The 20536-nt window shown below is 43.2% G+C and overlaps 1 protein-coding gene across 3 annotated transcripts in view; it reads right to left on the bottom strand.

The window, feature by feature from the left end:
• Positions 1-255: 255 nt before the first annotated feature.
• NHS (NHS actin remodeling regulator) overlaps positions 256-20536 on the bottom strand; it is a 248995-nt gene continuing 228714 nt past the window's right edge. The window contains exons 4-9 of one of the 3 annotated variants that reach the window (XM_085051434.1): positions 15647-15709; positions 13272-13464; positions 9929-10060; positions 5725-8682; positions 5118-5244; positions 256-4408 (exon numbers count right to left, since the gene is read on the bottom strand). In XM_085051434.1, the coding sequence (XP_084907560.1) occupies positions 3784-4408; positions 5118-5244; positions 5725-8682; positions 9929-10060; positions 13272-13464; positions 15647-15709 (4098 nt within the window). In that variant the 3' untranslated portion in view covers positions 256-3783. The remainder of the gene's footprint in view (positions 4409-5117; positions 5245-5724; positions 8683-9928; positions 10061-13271; positions 13465-15646; positions 15710-20536) is intronic. The other 2 variants (XM_085051442.1, XM_085051452.1) reach the window with 2 other exon arrangements.

Here is a 20536-nt window from a genome sequence, read left to right on the forward strand (position 1 = left end):
ACCTGTAAAAGCCATGGGGCATTCAGCAGTTACTAGATTCTGGCGAAGTTGTACTGGTGGCCACTTAAAGTCAGTGACAGTTTGGATAGATATTTTCCCTTACTCAATTTATGAAAAAAATTAAGTTGAAGAGAGAGCATGATTAAATAGGTTTGAAATGTGTAATGTGCTGAGGGTGACCTTAGAAAATAGCGTACTTGTAGTCTGTAGATTAGACTTCACATCTCATTACAAAAAAGTAAAGAGAATGTGTGATTTAATTGCAGTCACGTTTATTTGCAGTTTCTATACACACTTTCTAGGTAATCAAACTTTTCCAACACATTTTTTGAGAGGGGTTCACAATGAAACTGTCACCGTTTTTACTAAAAATAAATACAAGACTTAAAGTGTTGCACAGCTCTAAAATATACAAAGGCTTGGATTTAATGTAAACTTTGAAAACATTTTACAAAAGAAACCATATTTGCAACAATTTAAAAAGTTTGTATTTACAAATATTACAAAAATACAAAATGGATGCAAGTCCATAAACCATTGTCTTTTCTGCCAGCATGAACTGGTGCTAGTACCAAAATAGTTACACTGTAACCTTCTTAATTTTTTTTTAATTCTTTAAGTCATAACCTACAGTATTTCTCTATCTGCCACCATTGCAGCAAATGCACTCAATCACTGACCTTTGGCAAAAGCAAACATTTGCTTTATTTGCTACAACTATCCCATGCCCTCTATGCTGCCACAACAACAACAACAACAGAAAGAAAAAAAAAGAAAGAAAACAAGAAACAAAGAAGAAAAGGGGAAAATGTTATTTTTCAGAACACAGCTGTATAATTTAAGAAATCATTTTCATAACATCAGTGCAAGCAACAGAACAGTAGGTTGAAATGACGGTTCAGCAGTTAGCTGATGCACGTACTGTACCCTGTCTCGAGAGGTGAGTGATGTTCCCTTTGCTCTATGGCTTGTCCTCGGGTGCCTTATTGGCACACCTACAAGGCTACAGGGATCCCCGCCATTCGTCTTCCTCTGACTCCCACGTTTGTTATGAACTCTTTTCTTCATAGAGGATTTAGAATCTATTTGGGTTTCAATCTGCTAAATATAAACTAGGAACTTAAGCAAAAGAAGACTATACTCCAGTGAGATTGTTCTGTGTTCATTTTGTATGTGAAGTATTGCATCGCCATTCTAGTTTTAAAAAAAAAGTGTATATATATTTATTTAGGGACTCTATGAAATTACTGATTGGTAATAAAAAGTGGTATCATCAAAGTCAATTAATCTGTATTCTCTTTACTGTTTTGAATGTCTATTTCACTCAGGACTATTATACATTTTGTAAAAGTGCTCCTGGTGAAGTTTTTGTGGAAAATTACTGAAGATGACAAATGAAGGATATTCTGCCCAGTATCTAACCTTCCTTTACTCATACTCTCCAGAAGCTGGTTTGTTACGTGCTAAACATTTCTTCTTAAAACATTCTAATTCATTCACTTCACTTGTATTCAGACTTATTTTCCTAACTAAGCTACTGTTATGATTAGCCTTTTGTTTCCAAAACCTTTCTCCCATTACCTTTTTAAAAACTATTTTAGACAATTTTGCAGCTCTTCACCTGATGGACCAACCCTCATCCCAACCCATGTATCACATGCACAGTGACTCTACCTCATCAACTGAATGCAACCAGGCTACACAGGAGGGCAGTAGGAAACCCTGAATAACGTACGTCTCGTGGTAAGCACTGGACCAAATCAGATGTGAACCTTATGGGGAATAACATTTCAGATTTGTTAAAATGTTCTGATTTGCTTTGACTCCTAAAAATCGTAACAGTTTTAGGTAAAACCTTCCTCTTTAAAACATGATCTGCCTTCTTTCAATAACTCAGCTTTATGCATTACATGATTAAAAAAAAAACCAAAACAGTAAAAACTGAATTCACACATCCCACCTCCCAGTCATTTACTTATGCTTAAAGCCAGCTTTTAGCTGATTTCTTCATACCAAAGAACGTTCTTTCTGCCATCCTACTTGACCTGTCCTACTGCACACCCCATTTCTCCTTCACTATTTTCTCTGCACTAACCTTTCCTCTATTCCAAGCCATATCCTACAGCAACCAACATCAACTGCATCAGTTTTGGATAAAGAGGGCCTTGTCCTCTAAGTAGCACAGATGGGGCTACATCAATGGAAATTGTGGTGGCCCAAAGGAAAATCAGGCCTGTTGGTTTTATTCTGTTTAAAAATTAAAAGTATAATGCGATTCATGGGTTCTTGCAGTTTTAAGATGAGAATATTCAAGTAACTTCAAGTAATTCAGCTTTTATCTCCCTGCCTTCATTTGTATCAAAGCAGCTACTTTGATTTGTCTCTTTTCCCACCCCACCCCAGTCCCCCACCCTGTTCTGTGTTTCTGGTAAACCCAGACAAGATCCCTACTGTATGTGGCTGGCACAATGAACTGGAGCTTTCCCCTTCCCAGCTCAGCAATGAATATAAATAATGCATACACATACCTATTTCCCAGCTACGTTTTCACAGTGTCATTTTTGTAAATATTTAGGTAGCATGAATCTCATCAGCACAAAGAGAAAGCTTCAATGAAAACTCATTGCAGATATTTACTGATAAATCGAAAGCGCTTCTTGCATGCTTATAATTTATTTGTTTCTCTTACGAACCAGAAACTAACCGTGTTTAAAGATTATAGTTACCAGGTTATGACTGTGTTATGTATCCCAATAGCCTAATAGGAATATGAAAGTTAAGTACTGTTTCCTCTCACATCTATCCTCTCTGAAGCAATCCTTGCAATAAAGGCCCAGGGGAGGCTGTGGGATGGGACCCATTTGGGGCTATGCATCAGACCCAGCTTCCTTTTGTCAGAAACACAGTCATCTTCCCCACCGATCCTCATGGTAACTCTCCCAGCTGTGCTTTCCAGTTAGCTTCTTTGGAGCTGCCTTAGAAAGACAAATGGTTTCTTCAATCCCCACACAGTCAGTCTTTCCATTTCCTTAACTAAGGTGGAAAATTCCCACTTTCTACTGCTCAATGTCATCCTTCAGGCCTGTCACACTGAAAGTAGTTATTGGTGGCCATGTTTTATGTTTGATATGAAAATGGTATTCACAGAATACAGTTATTACAATTGAATTCATTTGTCTTCTATAAACAAAGTTGTTATGCATTAAATCATTTGCCACGTCCACTTTTTGATAATTCTATTTACAAATTTTTATCAAAAATATGGTATTTACATATGTTTTGTTAATTTCATCTAAATTTTGTTTCTGCTCATTTTAGTGTAGAAAAATACCAATTCTCAAGAGCATTTTTTTTTCTCCCTAGGGAAGCACTACAGTGAGGGATTTCTTTCTAGATGGGCAGCTTCTGGGAAAAAACCCCCACCCAAAGTCACCTTTAACTCTATGGATAGTGTATAGCCTTGAAATCTACAGTGACAATGGAAATGAGAGTGGGATAAACCAAATGAAGCCAAAAGAAAACAGAACAGACATAGCATATCTTCATCCTTTTAGAAAATGTAATGTAATAAATAGCTACAGCTGTAGTCCTTTTGTTTCCCCAGCATCTTACAAATGCAAACACATCTAAGCATTTACATCGCCCTGTGATTGTTCTCTTTTTCTTCTTTTTTTCCTTTTTTTTTTTTTTTTTCTTTTTGATTGCTACAGCGTTGGCCTCTTATGTTGACATCCTTACAGAGCTCGAGTGGTGTTGGCAGCCTGGCTGTGGCACCCATGCAGTCTATGTAGAGCTCTGAGAAGACCGATCGTCGTGGGGGCTGCCATCGGAGTTCTCGGTCTCCCCCTCGGAGATAGCCTGCATGGGGGTGTTGTACAGCCTGCAGCGCACACTGTACCGGCTGCTGCTGGCAGCCGGCGGCGCCCGCGACCGCCCCACCCGTGAGGACGCCGACATGGGGAAGTTCTTGGAAGAGAATCCTTCTGTGTTGACCCTGGGGGAGCAGGGGGAGAGTGGGGATAATGCATCGGGGCTGGTCGCGGGAGGAGACTCTTCCATGCTTTGAAGGGCGTCCGCTGTCAGCTCTCCAGGAGACTTGGGCAAAATAGGACTTTTCAGAATTTCTGTGGCAGACATCCTGTAGCTGGAATCAGATCGGCTGCCCTTTTTAAGGAGCAGTAGCTTGAACTCTTCATTGGATGTGTTAGACTTTTTGGCATTCCTGTATATGAGCCCGGGGGACCTCTGACTGCTAATGGGAGTGCCCATGCTGCCGGCTGTTGGTATGTTGCTGGTGGGCAGTGTGCTGCTGGTGGGAGGTTGGCTGCTGGTCCCAGACGTAGGTCTCAATCTGTTTCTTACAGAAAGGTCTCCAGAATCCTTTCTTCCAAGAACTTTCCTTTTTGATCTGTAAAAACACAAAGGAAAACTCTTTCATATGTTATTTTTGTAGTATAACGCTTAGCGCTGTTCTGGAGTTTTACAGCTGCTTTCATGTTAGCCAGAGTTCTCTTAATCCCTCTGTCAAATATTGGAGGCTATCAGTGACTCATGGCACTGAGCTACAGAGTCCCTCTCAACATTACCCAGCTATTCCCAAACAATGTATGCACAACCAGCTCTTTGTAAAGACCACAATGCCTATAGAATCCTAGATAATAATAATACTCAGCGTAACCTGTTCAATATTAGAATGATTTCAGTTGTGATCCAAAATTTCAGCTGACTACAAAATACTCTCAAATTGACAAGATGCCTTCTTATTCTTCTTGCTGCAACAACTTGTTCACCAGAATAGAGCTGGAGGACTGGTAGGCAGAAGACAGGAAGCACTGCAGGTCGTTTTCTTTGAAGACAAGTATGTTTTTTATAGAGAACAGCCTGATGTTTTTATCTATAAAGTATCCTACACAGGCCATGAAGATACTCAGGCTGCACTCCAGACCATAATAAAGAATGTTTTAAAAGGTGGCTTTTAGAAAACTAAACTGAGTTAACTAAACAAGGTAGTTTGAGGACAAGACTTAGCCATGGAATAACCATCCTGCAGCTATTGTTAGTGGACAACTGTGCAGGGATGCATGTTACCATTTCCCATTGCTGCAATGTTAGGTCACCTGTGAATGACTGCAAACAGATCCTCAGTAGTGCGGGGTTTGTTTGGAGACACAAAGACATCCTCAGTGTCAGCCTGTGACTCCTCACTCAGCGGAGACATGATGGACTCATCGCTTGGAGAAGACTCTTAAACAAGAAAAGAAGACATTATGAGTCAGACTCAACTGTGCTTTGCAACAGCACCGCCAGTTGGAGGCACCAGCTCTGCTCACAAATGAGAGGCTGATATCATCATTCAGCCTTTACTCTCTAATCTAATGTGTCTCTTCATGTTGGAGCCCATGAAAGGTGCACTGAACACAGGATCTGCCATTTACAGCATAACTGTGGTAATAATATTCTTCTGTACCCAGGGTCTATGCTCCTCTCTTTTATCTTTTCAGCTAAAATGCAGCATAAGGGAGGAGATAAATATCAGAAACACAGTCTGAATACTTTGAAAAAGTGGAAATAGCTTTGGGCTGGCTGGCCAGCTAACAGACAAGGGGGATCTATGCATAAACCCACAGAGGGAAGCTGATGGGCCACTCCAGCCTGCTCTGACTCCACAACCATCCCATCCAAAGCTGCCTGACTGGGATGACACAGCAAGAATTTCCAACTGACCTTTCAGCGAAGGCTCGTCTGTACCGCCCACAATCTCGTCTGCCCTGCTGTCATCAGAGGCACTTTTGGTTGGGATACCTGATGTGATATCGTTTTCCTGCTTGCAACCCTCTTCGCTGAGTGAATCCACTGCTGCCATCTCTACTTCATAGCTGATATTCCCAGGCACATGGTGGCTTACATCGGGTTGGTGCTTTAACTGATAGGTGATGGTTGGTCCCTCAGCCTGAGCTGGGCTTTCACCCACAGGCCCAGCTTCCACCTTCCCCTCACTGCCTGCGGAGAGCTCTTGCTGAGCCTGCACTTGCTGAAAATCATGCACTGTTTCTGCTCCCTGGACAGGTTTTATTGTTTCATCATCACCTGTGGGGACAGCTGAGCCCTTCTGAAAGCCATCCACGGGGACAGTACATGTCTGATTCAGAGAGCCTTCTGATAAGTGTTCAGTGGCCAGGTGCGTTTGGTCCTTCCCAGGTTTGATTTCAACCAGACCCAAGCTTGCTGAAGTTACAGCTTCTTGCTCACAGCTATTCTGCCCACTGAAAGAGGAGCTTTTCTCTAAAGGTGGCTTTCCAGGGCCTGCTTCTGCTGGGGAAGTGTCAATGTAAAGCATTATGGCCTCATCTGTAGAGTACTGGCGTGATACTGGTTTCTTAGCTAAGAGCGGCCTCATTTTGCCTGGGGAGACATCGGTTGTCATCAAGGCAGTCTCATGTATGCAGAGCAGGTCTGGGGTACTGCCTTTATGTTTCACTCCTTCTGGCTTGTTGACTGCCCGAAGGTGGACAGACTTGAGGACAGAGGGTGTGATGGCGAGGGCAGAGGGAGGGCTGGGCTGCAGGGCTTCCCCGACTGCACTCTGCTTGCTGTGGCTAAAGGTATGCAGCTGGTGCCTGTGAGCGAAGGGCTTGCTCAAGACATTGTGAAGAGCACTTAGGTCAAGGTGAGTAGGAGGTATAATTGGAAGTTCGAGGTCTTTGCTCACTGAGGCAGTGCCGTCTTTTGAGAGTGGCTGCTGCAGTGATGACTTCCTCTCTGGTACTTTTGGCTTCCTCTTGCTCCCCCCTGGAGACAAAGGTCCTGAAAAGAAGGCTGTTGGAAAAGAAGAGGTGGGTGTCTCTGACTGGCTGGAGTACCCACTGGAGGGTGAGGCTAACCCGGCCAACTTCTCTGGGGAAGCCAGCTTAAACTCATTATCAACAGAGGGGAGGGATGGGGTTGTAGCTCGTGATCCAGACTGAGACGTCTGGGATTCAGAGCTCTCCGGTGACTTGATGCACTCTATGACTGTAGTACCCGTAGCAGTGCTTGAATTGGACAAGGACCTGTAAGGATCACTGGATTTCAAGTCGTTTAGAAGCCAGAGGTCTGCATAGTGAGGTTGTTCAGCACCTTCGTCTTTAAAGGAGGGTATATCAGTGGTATCGAATGGAGCGTCCTTTAACCCGCTATCACCCTGGTTTGCCCAGGGAAGCTCCTGCTTGGCTGGCAGGCTGGGGCCTTCCACTCGGGAAGGTGTGTTTGAAAACTCAAGGGCCAGCTTCATCTCCCTGGCAGTGTGAGAGACGTGCTGCCCGCCACCGATCTTTGGTTCTTTCTTGTCAGGAAGGTCGGTGCTGCCCTCTGATTTCCTCAAAGATGAGCTGCGTTTTGGTGGGGCTGGCTTTGCCTTTGGTTTCTTCAGTGAGATGCTCTGCTGTCCCTGCCTCCTGTGGCTTACGCACTCCTGCCAGGCACAGTCAGCCAGGCTGGAAGTCATGCTCCCGGTCTGGCCACTCTCGGAGCCTGGGGCTGCATAATTGCAAATATAGCTTTTATTACCCTTCAGACCGCAGTCAAAGTGCATGGAGGTATAGTATCCTTCAGTATCCACAGAGAAATGTGAACTAGTGTCTGCCTTGTCAGAGGGGGTCTTTTCAAGGAAGCTGTCATAGGTGGCCATGCTGGTGAAGCTGGGGCATCCCAGGCTGTCCGCCTTCGGACGCTCAGGGCTGAAATCCTGGCGACAGGAGGCATCATGGTGATGGTGCAGGTAGTTCCACTCACTGTCGCTCGTGTTGCTGTTGTTGGGGTCATCCAGTAGATCTGCCACAGTGGATGTGAAGGAGCTTGCCCTGTGGCCCCTGACCTTGTCTGCGTGGTCACCAAACTGCTCTGTGATGAAGACACTGGAGTCCTCATTGGCGTTGGGAGCAGTATTGAGTGACAGCTCGGAGTCACAGTGTGAAGAGCCTGTCAGCGGAGGAGAGGCAGCAGGAGGAATGGTTTCAGATGTCTGGGAGGGACACGTGGAGCTGCTCCCACTCCAGTTGCCACTGGAGGACTGGTGATCATCTTTCTGGTCCATGTGGCTGCTGAGCAGGACTCCTGCTGTGGAGATGGAGTGAATTGGGCTCCCAAAGGTGTCCGAGTTGGATGAAATTTCACAGCTGCCTGAATCGACCATCCTTGACAGCCGCGATCTCCCCCTCTCGCCGATGCTGTGTTCGGGGCTGTGCAGGTGCTGAGGACAAGTTAAACCAATGGGCTGGCACTCCTGTGAGCCCTGCTTGCTCAAGATCTCCTTCCCCTTTTTCGGGATCCTCTCCTGACCAGCTAGGAAGTGCTCCTCTTCGTACCCTGCGCTCTTGGTGGTGGCATCCTGATGGCCCTCGCTGGCCCTCGCGCCCTCGCGAGGAAGGCTCCGCGAGCGAATGCGGTTGCTCACAGCAGCAGCAAAGACCGCATCCCCGTTGTCCGCCAGCACCAAGATGTTGCCAGCAGAGTGGGACAGGGAGGCGACAACGCTCTGCCCGCGCTGGGCACGGATCCGTCGCCGGGAGGGAGCAGCTATCAGGATTTCTTCCGTCTGGCACTCCGAGTCCCGGGTCCCCAACCTCCTGTTGCTGGAGCCAGAGAATTCCGGGTTTGTGTGCACAATCACATTGCGCTCTCTCGCCACTGGCGACTCGTCTGAATCTAGGACACATGGAAAGCTGGGTGAGTGGCAGAGAGCTCCACATTTCCTGGCACGAGACAACCCGCGGAGCAACCCAAGAAGCATTATCTGCTGTATTATTAATTTTTTATTCTTGCTCAGCATTGGGCCATATTTAAGTTTGCTAAATTTAAGAATTTATAAGGCAGACCTCCTGCCAGTCAGGTAGGGAAATTCTCCTAGTCCTGCAACATGACTTCTGCAATGTGTTCTCAATGTGAACCTGAGCTTGCTGTGGTAAATATTAAGACAAATACTAAGTTTTCAGTCTTTTATCACTCTATTTCAGCTACTTAAAGACAGTTTTCAGGAGTTGCTGCTGGACACTCCATAAACTTGTAAAAATAATTCTGTTTTGCCTGCCTGTCTGTTCAGAGTTACCATTATCTGCTTCTTTACTATCAAGAATATTTGCAAGACAAAAGGATCTTTCTTTCATAGGTTCTCTGATTGCTTATTCCCTATGATAAACACATTCCTTCTGCTTCCAATCAAGTTTCATGGCAACAGACCTAGACACCAGAGCCATCTTCAGGTGCAGATGAACATTTATAAATAACAGTTCCGTTAGTTTCATTTTGGGTTAATAAAAATTTCACACTGAATTTGCCCCCAAAAGAGTTGCTCCTAATTTACCTTGACAAAAAGCGATGTAATTTGGTAAATTTAAGGCAAATATTCTTGGTGATAAAGAATAATAGGACAGAATTGAGGAAAGTGATAAATAAAAGGAAGGTTTAGCAAAGCTCCCATAGGGTATCAGCTGCTGTATCTGTGGTGGATATTCAACCACTCATCTACATTATCCAGCTGTTGTGACAACTTATCATCACTTTGCTGAGTAACATCTGTCAGTTCTTTACCTTAAGCTCCCCTGATGCAAGAAAAAACTTTCACTTAATCTAGTTACTTTTTATGCACATAACTATGGGTTCATAACAGAAATAAAATGAAAAAGAAAAAAAGAACTGATTAACATTTACACAATAAGAGCTGAACACGTACATCTATATTACTCAGTAAGGCCCCTGGTCCTCCAAGGCCATATGGAGTAATATAGCTTTGCTTACTGTAATAAATCAAAAGAACAAAACATGTCATTCCTAAACTCCACAAGCATTTACACTTTCAAGGTTCGTTTCTTTGAAAGGCTAGCTACCAGCTCATATCCCTGCAATTTAAGTTGGTTAGAAAGCTGTCTACAGAAGATTTGTATTTATACTACACCTATTTCTTGTTGCACTCTTCTGGGGATGCCAGAGATGGTTTTCCTCCTCCTCAACTTTCGTCTCCGCTGTAGTACAGATTGTGAATGAACAAGAGAGCAGCGTATACTAGCCTCTCTGTCAAAACCAACTCCTGCAACCCATAAATAGGTCTCATTAGCCTTTAGAAATAGTAAACAAATTTTCATGGCTGGAACACAGTGGAGGTATGTGAGCTTGGATTAAGCCTGTGAATAAACATAAGGGAGCCCTTATGTAGCTCTTATGTAAATTATATCACAGTATATCACAGTTTTACATCTAATTCCAGCTCCCCCTCAGCAGCCTGGTCTGCCAAAAATAACAGAAGGCATGAAAAGAAAAAGAACAGAAAAGGGAAAGAAAATCAGGAAGGCACATAGAGTTGAGAGCTCTTGGTAGCAGGGCATCTTTCTTATAGCTATTTATCCATCTGTCATAGGGACAATGACAGTAACTTGTCTGCAAAGTATTATCTGTTCAGCTGTAGCCTGACTTATCTTAAGCAACTAAGCGTAAGAAAACATTTTAAGATTATAATGCCATATTGCAGTAGTTGGGTGGTTCTTAGGAGACCAATGTGCCAAGGGAGCCCACATTTCAAAAAGGAAGGAGACAGCTAAAATGGGGCCAAGTCACCATGCAAGTTTAGAGAGCATTCTCTGTGACAATGACACATGGTCGAGAGTGACATTAACAGGGAGCTGCTATTCATTTGTATACATTAGGAAGTGGCCTGATTTTCCCACGTGTGCAGCACACGGTGGGAGTCTGCTCAGGTCACGCAATCAAGACCCTCAGTTTAGATTCAGAAGCACAAGTTCTTGAGCACATTTGCTTATGACCACCTTCATACAGAATAGGTGAGAATTCCTTGTTTTCTTTATGTTTCCATGGCATTAGCACAGGGAAGTGTCTTTCAGTTTGATTTTACACTGTGAAGTCAAAAGAGAGCTAAAAGGAGGCCAACCAGATGGCCAATGCCTATCTGTGCTGGCGTTCTGCACAACTGTACACTCACTCACGCTCTCTGAAGTTGACATGGGACAGGTTGGAAAAAATGTGCCAGGTCCATAAAAACACTAACATAAGGATTGCTGGTACAGTGGTTTGTAATCTTAAGAAAAACGAACAAACTAAACCAAACAAAAGGAAAAAAAAAATCCTGATAAGAAGCTCTATTTTAATAGCGTATAATTATAGAAAACATAATTATACACAGACATACACATACATATTACATTACATAACAATGTAAAACATTAAAAAGTAACTTTCTTGTAAAAGTTCTTCTTGAAATCTACTACAGTGAAATAGAGGCTTCAGACAGATGTCCTGTAACCACCAATGCCCCTGGAATAAGCAGAGGAAGAACTTTCTTTAATATGGAACAAAAGTGCTGTAAACTCCAACAACAATCATTTTCAAAAAAGTGAACATTTCTCAGGGTTGGGAGAAGCTTAAAAAACAAAAACAGAGAACTAAAAGCAAACTTTTTGAAACAAAAAAATCAATCAGCATCATTGCTGGTTTTCCAGCAACTGTGAGTTAGCCGAACATGCTCTGTGTGCCAGATGCACGAGGGTCATCTCTGAGAGGAAAGTGGAAGAGGGTATTTCTTCCCCGTGATGCATACAAATTATTCCCATTAGTGAATAATTAATGAGAATGATACACATAAACATCCAGAAGATTACATACCATTCTTGATCTGTAAAACTGATCAGTGGAAATTTGGTTCCAATGTATGGCAGGTGGAGTCTAGGCAAAAATGGCTATTACTGGAAAAGTTAACATTGGTCCCAGACCTAACTGTCCTCTGGCTGGATTGGATGTCATTAGCCCTGTTAGAAAGCCTGCACTGGTTAGGGTCCTATATTGAATCTAGAAGGAGCATCATTTTATCACCAGCTTTACCTCGTGGAAATATGCCACATTATCTATGATTTTCCATGGGGATTTACAGCAGCAGTGCCAACCTACAATCTTGACCAGCTGGCTCCTGACCTCCAGCCCAGCAGGGTGTGTGCAGGCAGTTCTGCAGGCCAGCTGCCTGTCCTTCTGTGGCCAGAGCACTGTCCTGGGCAAAGGGATACCCACTCCTGGCTGCCACCTCCACAGGCAGAGCCGAGGGCACCATGCAGTGTCACCTCCTCTGCCAGGATGGAGGGGAAGTGGGACTGTGTTGCTGTCACTGGGAGGATTCATGCAGCTGATGGTGGAGCAGATGGGGACTTGTCACCGTGGTGCTGTAAGACCGATGTGCTGCAAGCCCAAAAGCCTTGGTTGTGAGCTGAAGCTGGACATACAGCTCTCTCCAGCACCATGGTGAATCCTCCAGCCTGTCTTGAAGGAAGGTTTGTGCACCGCTGATAGACATGGGGAAGAACAATGGGAAGTGAGGGTCTGTGACCTTACCTCAACCCCCCAGATACTGGGAAAATAGAATTAAATACAAATATTTTCTCTGGAGAAGGAAGATTAACTTAAAGTCCCCTGCTTTTTTTCCTGATTGTTTGCATTGAAGTCTATAACTGTGGAAGTTAGCCGACTTTATGCTCTTACGTTAATCAAAACTTGATACTTGAAAAAATTAATGAGGAAAACTCAGATCAACTTTATATTTACCATTGCCCTCTGGAAGGAAAGAAAGAGAAAAAGAGAAAAGAGAAAAACAGCCTGATTTTTGATTCTGGAAATAAGTCATCTATCACACTTAATAAGAGATAAACCTGCTGCTTTTATAAACAAATTCTCCTTCAAATATATCCAAATGGTATAGAAATAAAAGAAAACGCCATTACTATACCTTCAGCATAGCTGCATGTAAAGAGATCTCACAGCGATGGTTTGCATGCTACACATTCATGCCTTGCATGTTTAAAGCACTGCAAATAGTAGCCTACATTCTCTAGTTTCTCTTCTCCTGCTACACATGATAATCATATGATTAATTTTGGTGGCTTTCTGCATTATTTCAGTCAGCTACATTCAAAAAGTTATTTGAGGTCTTTGTAAATACAGATTGTAGGTTATATACACAACAAAAGTACATTGTTTATACAGGGAACTAGGGTTATGTTACACCATATAACATGACTCTGAAAATATGGGCCAAATTAATCCTAGATGCGGCTTTGGTGACTCCAGCAGTCACGCATAAGGGATGAATTTCGCCCACTGTCTTTCAGAAACTAAATCCTCAAGCTAGGGTCTTTACCCCCAGACTGCACAATCCTGTGACTTCAAATAAATTAAACAAAATAAGTACTTAACCTCCCCTGAACCATGCAATAAATACAAAAAGAAATAGAAGAGATTTGTACCAGTGACATTGATGGGGATAATGCAAGAAGAAATCACTTGGGCATCTTGTTTCATTTTCTCCTCTGGAGTTGGGAGAGGTAGTGCTTTACTCCAATTGGTTTGTTTATCCAGTGTAGAAGGGATATTATGTATTGGATTTTTCGGCCTCTGCCCTAACATGACATCTGTATCTTCGTCCTCTGGTGGATGGGACTGCAAATGAATACATTCAAAATCAGTGTCTCCCACTCAGGCACACAAGGCTAAGTTTGAAACAAAGCAGACACACAAATCAGAAATCAGTTACAGGGATGCAGGAAGGAATTGTGCTAGCTAAGTCACACAGCACCAGCCATTCTCCAATGGAAACTTAACATCCTGCTAATAGGAGAAAAGCACCTCAACATACTGGAACTCAGCACATTTACAGTGACATTTACAGGCCATCTCCTCTGTCAGAAGGGGCACATCCTACATTCGTGCATAGCCGTGGCAAATGTGTCCTCAGCTGCCACAACCATCAGACATGTGGGCTCTCATTTGCAACTGCAACTGGCCTCATATAAGCATTCATTCAAGCACCAGAAGGTCCAAAGTGTTAAAGAAGACCTCTCCATACTTCAGAAAAACCATTTGCATTTCATTTGTACAAACGCAGTCCAAGAGCAGACTGTGGTACAGCCACCCAACAGCTGTGTGGTGGGAAGTGACAGGTATTGACAGTGCTGGGGCAGAGGGATAACAACCAAAGGAAAGAGTAGCCACCACCAGAAGAAATTCAAAAGGTTGTTTAGAAACCATGCAGATTTTTACAGCATACTACAAGAAGTACTAGATGCTGAAGATAAAGAAACAGAGAGAAAAGTAAACAGTATGGAAGAAACACAGATGGTTTGTTTTCTTTTGGAAGAAACAACAAATCCCCCAACACCCTGTCTTGCAAAGAAAAATAAAGCAAGTGCATTTTCATGTGGTGCTGGCTGCCGACTTGGGTTTGGGGGTCTCTTTGTTTGCAAAAAAAAAAAAAAAAAAAAAAAAAAAAAAAAAAAAAAAAAAAAAGTTTCTGTTTTGTTTGGAAGGGACAGAGAGGAGAAACACTTACCTTCACCTTTTTCTGCCTAATTTCCCTCGCTTCTGCCAATAACACATTCTTCTGCAAGCTGTGACAACTGTTTGGCCAGTTCAGGACATCTGTCTACCTCTCATTTTTTAAAAATGAAGTGCAGTCCCTTTCAGCCTGGCTTTCTCTTCAGTCTTGAATTCCCAGCTGCTTAACTACCAGCCTTCCCTCCTTCATGCCTGCTGTTTACACTTTATTTGCCAGTTTTGGTTTCGGTAGCAAACAGGGCAAAGATAAAATGTTGCTCTCCATTGCCATGGCAGAGCACCGAGCAGGCGGGTGTTGAACGCCGCAGGATCATGCCCTGTCTGCCATTGTACTTCTGCCATTCCTCCGCCCAGGCTCCTCACAAATCCTGGGGGAATTAACCATCTCAGGCTTGCCAAACACCATTTACGTCCCGGCCCCAAAAGCATTAAAGATCTTAACTCGGCAGCTCCTATTTACACTGTTGGAGGGCACTTACTTACCTCGTCAGTGTCACCTCCCGCAGCACCCCCAGACCCAAGACAACGCACGTTTCCTCTTCTCCCGCCCGCAGAAAACCCCCTTTTCCCACGTAGGATTTCAGTCAAACATTGCAGCCTTCTTTCTGCCTGCAGCTTTTGTGCCGATTCCCGGCAGACGTGAATAGCTCATATAAACTTCAAGCACAAAAGACTTTGTTTCCTAGGTAACTCTCCCCCCTCCCTGCCCTAAGTTTGATGCATGCATGCAAAAAAAACCACCCTTGCAGACACATACACACAGAGACACGCACAGACACAGGCTGCATTTGCTGCCACATCCATCCTTCCCTGGATGACAATGAAGTGCTGGACAAAGCGGGCAAAGTGACCCTGGCTGCCAGAGCTCCTCCTCTCCAAACACTGGCATCACCAAATGGCCAGAGAATAAATACCTGCTGTCGGTGTGGCATTGTCCGAACCGTTTCTTACCGTTTAGGAAAAAAGAAGGGGAAGTTGCAAAACATTGCAAGAGAATTAAATGCAATTGCTAATGCTATCAAGTCTGTCCCAGTTCAGGCCTTTTAAAGGAGGTGACAGGGGGAGGCAGCTTTGTGGCCTTGAGCTCCTGAAACCCATCCAAAGTGAAGAATGAAAGAAGGGGGGAAAAAGTTATTATTATGCCTTATTGATATGAGAAAAACAGAAATGGCTTGTTTTAGCGCAGTAAGGTTAGCAAGTGAAAAGCAAGCAAGAGGAGGGGTAAGGATCTGGAAGGGAGAAGAGTGAGACAGGGCTGTTAATTGAGGATTGCTTGTTTTTCCAGTACCTTTCTACTCCAGGGGGTCATGTGGCAACACTCAATTGGGGAGGGCGAACGGGTGCTGTTAAACTATAAATGTGAAATGTGGAAAAAAAAATTAAAATTAAAAACATACACAAAACGATTCTGGTAAAAGCACATAATCTTTGTCTGGATAAATTAGCATCAGAGCCAAAATGAGCAGAGATTTTCACCCTGTTTCCTACTGATGGGTTTATTCCCCACAACAGATTGTTTTGGACCCCTGTGAAGTCTGTGCTGATTTTGCTTACTTGGATTAGACAGAACTGCAGTGAAATTGGTTCAACCTTCTTGTACAGACATGCATAAATTGTCCCAAGAATGCCTTGTATTGATTTGGTAACTCAAACTGTGTTCTGCCTGGAGCTGACACAGTGCAAGATACATATGCAATTACATTATAAATGTAAATTATTTCATAATATAAGGGAATTGCTTTTCAATTTTTTTTTCAGTTTTAAGGAAATGAGTATAAATAATGATGCTGATGGTGATTTATCAAATACATTGGTTGCTATGTGTTTCTGATGATACTGCTACTTCTCTAAGGTTGCAATCATTGTGGCAGGGTGACTACGACCAACTGGCTTTTTGTCACAGTTTTTTGAAAGGACAAACAGTGATGGCCACAATGTCTTGGGTCTTGCTGAATCTCTACACCTCCAAAATCCTTTTCTGCCAGAAACTCTGGTTTGTTTGTTGCGATGTCCAGTTTTCAAAACCAAGGGATGAAGGACAACTGATTTCTTTAGAAATAGGAAATCAAATGAAAAAAAGAGATAAAACAGGTCTGTTGACCACCCTGGAAATCTCCAGCACATGTTTCTTGGTAGGGATTATTATCTCTCCATTTATTAGTTAGCAGACTATTAATGCCAAATAATTCTGTGAATGCTTTTCCTCCCAATCATTATCAATCATTATCAACACTTCTGTGACAGATTAATAAACCCCAGTTTGAAAGATGCATTATATGGTCTCCTCTCAAAAAGGAAAAAAAAGCTGTAGTGAGTCTCAAAATGCCTAATCCTCCATCTCATCCTACTCTCTTCCTAGACAGACAACATTTCCTGCTTTTCCCTGGTTCCGATGTGCCCCTGGGAAGCCTCCAGATGAGCTGTTCATAAGCCTTACAGAAGAGCAGAGCAGGGGAAATCAAAAGAGAGCTGTTTCAGTGAACATTTCCAGCATCTTAGTTTCTGCCCAGGCCAGTGGAAAACCAGTTTTCCCAAGCTGGGAGAAGTCCTTATCTCAGGAGCAACACCTCTGTTCATGCAACAGAGGCTGTGGAGATACTGAATACATCAACAATTTCAGTCTGCTTACTCCTCAGGTACCCAAGGATGATTTCACGCTTGGTCCTCTGACCAAGTTTCCAGTCACCTGCTGTAAGCAGACTGACTGCAGTTATCAGGATGCTTGAAATTCAACTTCCTTATGGAAGGTGCTAGAGGATCTTTGGGGAGGGTTGAGATGCGGGGAGACTAATGCTGCTGAGGTGGCAAGAGTTCAGGATATGGAAATCTTTGCAATATCCCATGGCCTATGATTGTCAATGCACAAGGAGAAGAGGACAGGAGGGACCTCCTGCCCTGAGCTCCAAGCACAACTACATGCACAAGCCACTCAGGGGCAAACCTGTCCAGGAGAGAAACAGCAGGATCTCAGCTTTGGTCTCAGAGATAGTCATGTGAGCTACAGTTGAGACAAGCAAGATCTGGTTACCCATCTGCCTGTCCTATCTGTGCGGCACTTTCCTCCCTCACCTCTGTGCCCCTCTGCCAGGTGCCTCTGAGAGAACACCTGTCTGGTTCCACATACCTACAGCCATCCCTTGATGTGCCTAAGACTCAAGTCCCTGCCTAGGCGTGGCATGACAAACTTCCTAGGTAGGTTGCTATCATTAGAGATAGGACAAAAATGAAGGTGACTGGTGAAATTTCTGTTTCTCTTGTCACAGCTGTGCTCCTGAGAAAGCTGGTGCTACCACTGCCTCACTAAGGGGTCCTGAGGTCACCTAGTGCCTGTTCTCATTGTTGGAGCAGCTGAGGCACACTGGCATAGAGCAGCAGCCTCAGCATTTCAACACCTCCATGCTGAGGGAGGGAGTGAGCTGCTGCATTTCAAAAGTTCTTATTCACTCAGAAGACCAGAATATCTCTAACTGTCCTGAGTAAATACATAATTAAGCAAGAAATTATTATTATAAACCCAAGGCTGTTCTGGTCTGATGGGCAAATCTGAAGTTAGGCAGTTTTAAAAGTGAGTTTATTTTGTGTGGGTGTGCTTGGCAAACAGAAACAGTGATAATCATTCTGTTAAATACAAAGCCAGAATTCTTTAAATGTGCATTTTTCTTTAATGGGCTAAGATTGCTTTGAAACTAAACTGGTGCATAATTGCTTGAATAGAGATTTGTCACTGACATATGTGAGCATTTTTATTTCTTGAGCTATCCCATCAACCTCACTTGCAGAGGTGCCATTGTGCTTGTGAAACTGCCTTGCAGTAAAAATCTTGTTGCATATGCACATGATCTGATTTTTCAGTGCTCCACATCACTTCAGTGTGAAAGTCTTTGGTTTCTGTGCACCACAACAAAATAGTCAGATGTCCAAGTCTGAGCTAGTCAACAGAGCCTGCCCTGTAGAGAAGGAGATAGCCGCTCTGCTGAGGAGCAATTCAACTCACCTTCCTTCAGCACTCAACTTGGGGTGAGATGAAGCACCCCTGAACACTCTCCCCTGATTTTAGGAAGAGTATTACTTGCACATCTCTAAGTCAGGACTCATGATTAACCATTTTAATGAATTAAAACTTTAAAATGTCATTAGGACAGTGACAAAGAAGCAAATCTGCTGTAGACAAACTTGCCAGCCTGGTAATTTATGGGTCTGCCCCATTTATTGTCCTAGAGCTGGGAGCTGGAGAAGGGAACTAATGCGTCAATCATAGGACAAAAATGCCACTTCTGCCCCTCTTCTCTTTTCCATCCCCAAGTTCTGAGAAGGGACTGTTGTTCAGCATCTTCAACATATAGGAAAGACTGGTTCAGGAAGAATACTTTATGTTAAATCATGTCTTACCTATAGCCTTACAGAAGATTCTGGGATTTCAAAATTAGTGCACAGGGCCTATGGAACACGGTACGATGGTGATGGGAAAAACATAAACCCAAGAATAAAGCACTTATTTTTCCTCAGTTAATTAAAGATTGAGAATGCTAAAGCCTCATCGAGAGCATTTATCCTCAATATGTTTGATGAATTTAGACATGGCTGAGTTGATTCCTTCCCCCTCAGCTGTGTTTGATCAGGCAGGCAAGGTGTTACCTCACAGGAGATTTAGGTGGCAGAGTCACAGCCCCCAGTAGCACAGGGCTGGCACAGCCTTGGTGAGGGCAGGAGGCGGCTGGTGCTCGCTGCTGCACAGCGCTATTCTCCAAAGATTATTTCTGACTCCTGCTGCCTAAAAGCTGCAGCTAACAAAAAGCATAAGGGATCACTATTATTTTTGATTTGGGGCTTCTGTTGCAGTAGGTGGAGGAAATTTCCCTCCCAGGATAACCTTATGAATAAAGTGGGTGGTATTCACCCAAGCAGAGCATTAGCATGTAGCTTCAGCATCTGCAAGCTTTATATATTCTGTTGTTTCCAGCAAACAGAATGCACATACAGCTTGCTTTCACCCTATGGGAGCACAAAAATAAGATGTACAGCACATCCTGACGTCTCATTTGAGAACAGTCATTTGTGCACTGAAAAGGCAACATAAAATAAGCGTGAACTAGTGTTCAATCCCACATTCACATGAGTACAGTACTGACTCCAGGGGCTCTGGTTGAAATCTCTCTGTGTCCCTTTCTCTGCCTGTGAAATCGAAAGCCTGCTGCTTCCTTAAGTAACAGGAGTTAAGGAGAATTATATTTATTTATATGTTAGAAAAACTAAAGGCCTAGAGAAAGGAGAAGAAATACTAATAAAAGGCTAGCAGGTTTCCAGTGTTTTCAGAGCACAGTTGACTACTTAATTAGAAACTCGTAACAATACACCAGCTTTCTTACACAGTCAACTGCTGCTGAAGAGAAAATAATGGGAATATTTCTGACCGTGCTATTTCTGCTGCAAATCACAACCCTGCTCACCTGGCTGCTCCCAGTGTTTATATTTCAATATGTTTCAATCTCCTCAAGTTTTTTATTTTTTCTGCTTGTGGCTGTTTTCTTTTCTTTTGGAGCATCACAAATGTGATCAGTTAAAGTACTGACAATTCTTTAACGACAGTGTACTGCTCTGGTGTTTTGACAAGGTAAAGACAAAACTAAGACATGTTTTGTGACAGAAGTCATACCACACGTGGCATTTCAGCAGACAAAGGTACAAAATAAACATCCCACAATACAGGGTAGTATTATTGGGCTCATTGCACAAATAGTGCTATACAAGTTCAGTCTGATGAATAATGGCAGGTTTTATTTCTAGCAGCTTCAGGCAGTATTTGCACATGGAAAGTGCAGAGCCCAGCTCATGCCTGTCCCTTAACTCAGTTGTTTCTTACTGAGGCTTCATCTGGCTTCAGCACAAAACTATGTGAAAGTTGGTATATTCAGTTGTACTTCCTTCCCTTTGCTGTACAAAACTTCCTAAAGCAGACCATATCGAGTATTTTTGGAATGGCAAGAAGATGGAATAAAATTACCCAAAGCATTATTTTCCCTTCACATTTGCTCTTGCTGAAGCCTCAGGGAGGGAAAAACCCTGTCTGGAAAAACAACCTCCTGCTTCTTGTCCCTTAGATTCCTGCTCAGATTATAATTATGAATAAACTGACACTGAAATTTGTGCAATTGTGAGTGTAAATTTCCAAATATTGAGT

This window comes from Lichenostomus cassidix, chromosome 1 (assembly GCF_008360975.1).
Source record: "Lichenostomus cassidix isolate B80296 chromosome 1, HeHo_3.0, whole genome shotgun sequence".
Taxonomy (NCBI): domain Eukaryota; kingdom Metazoa; phylum Chordata; class Aves; order Passeriformes; family Meliphagidae; genus Lichenostomus; species Lichenostomus cassidix.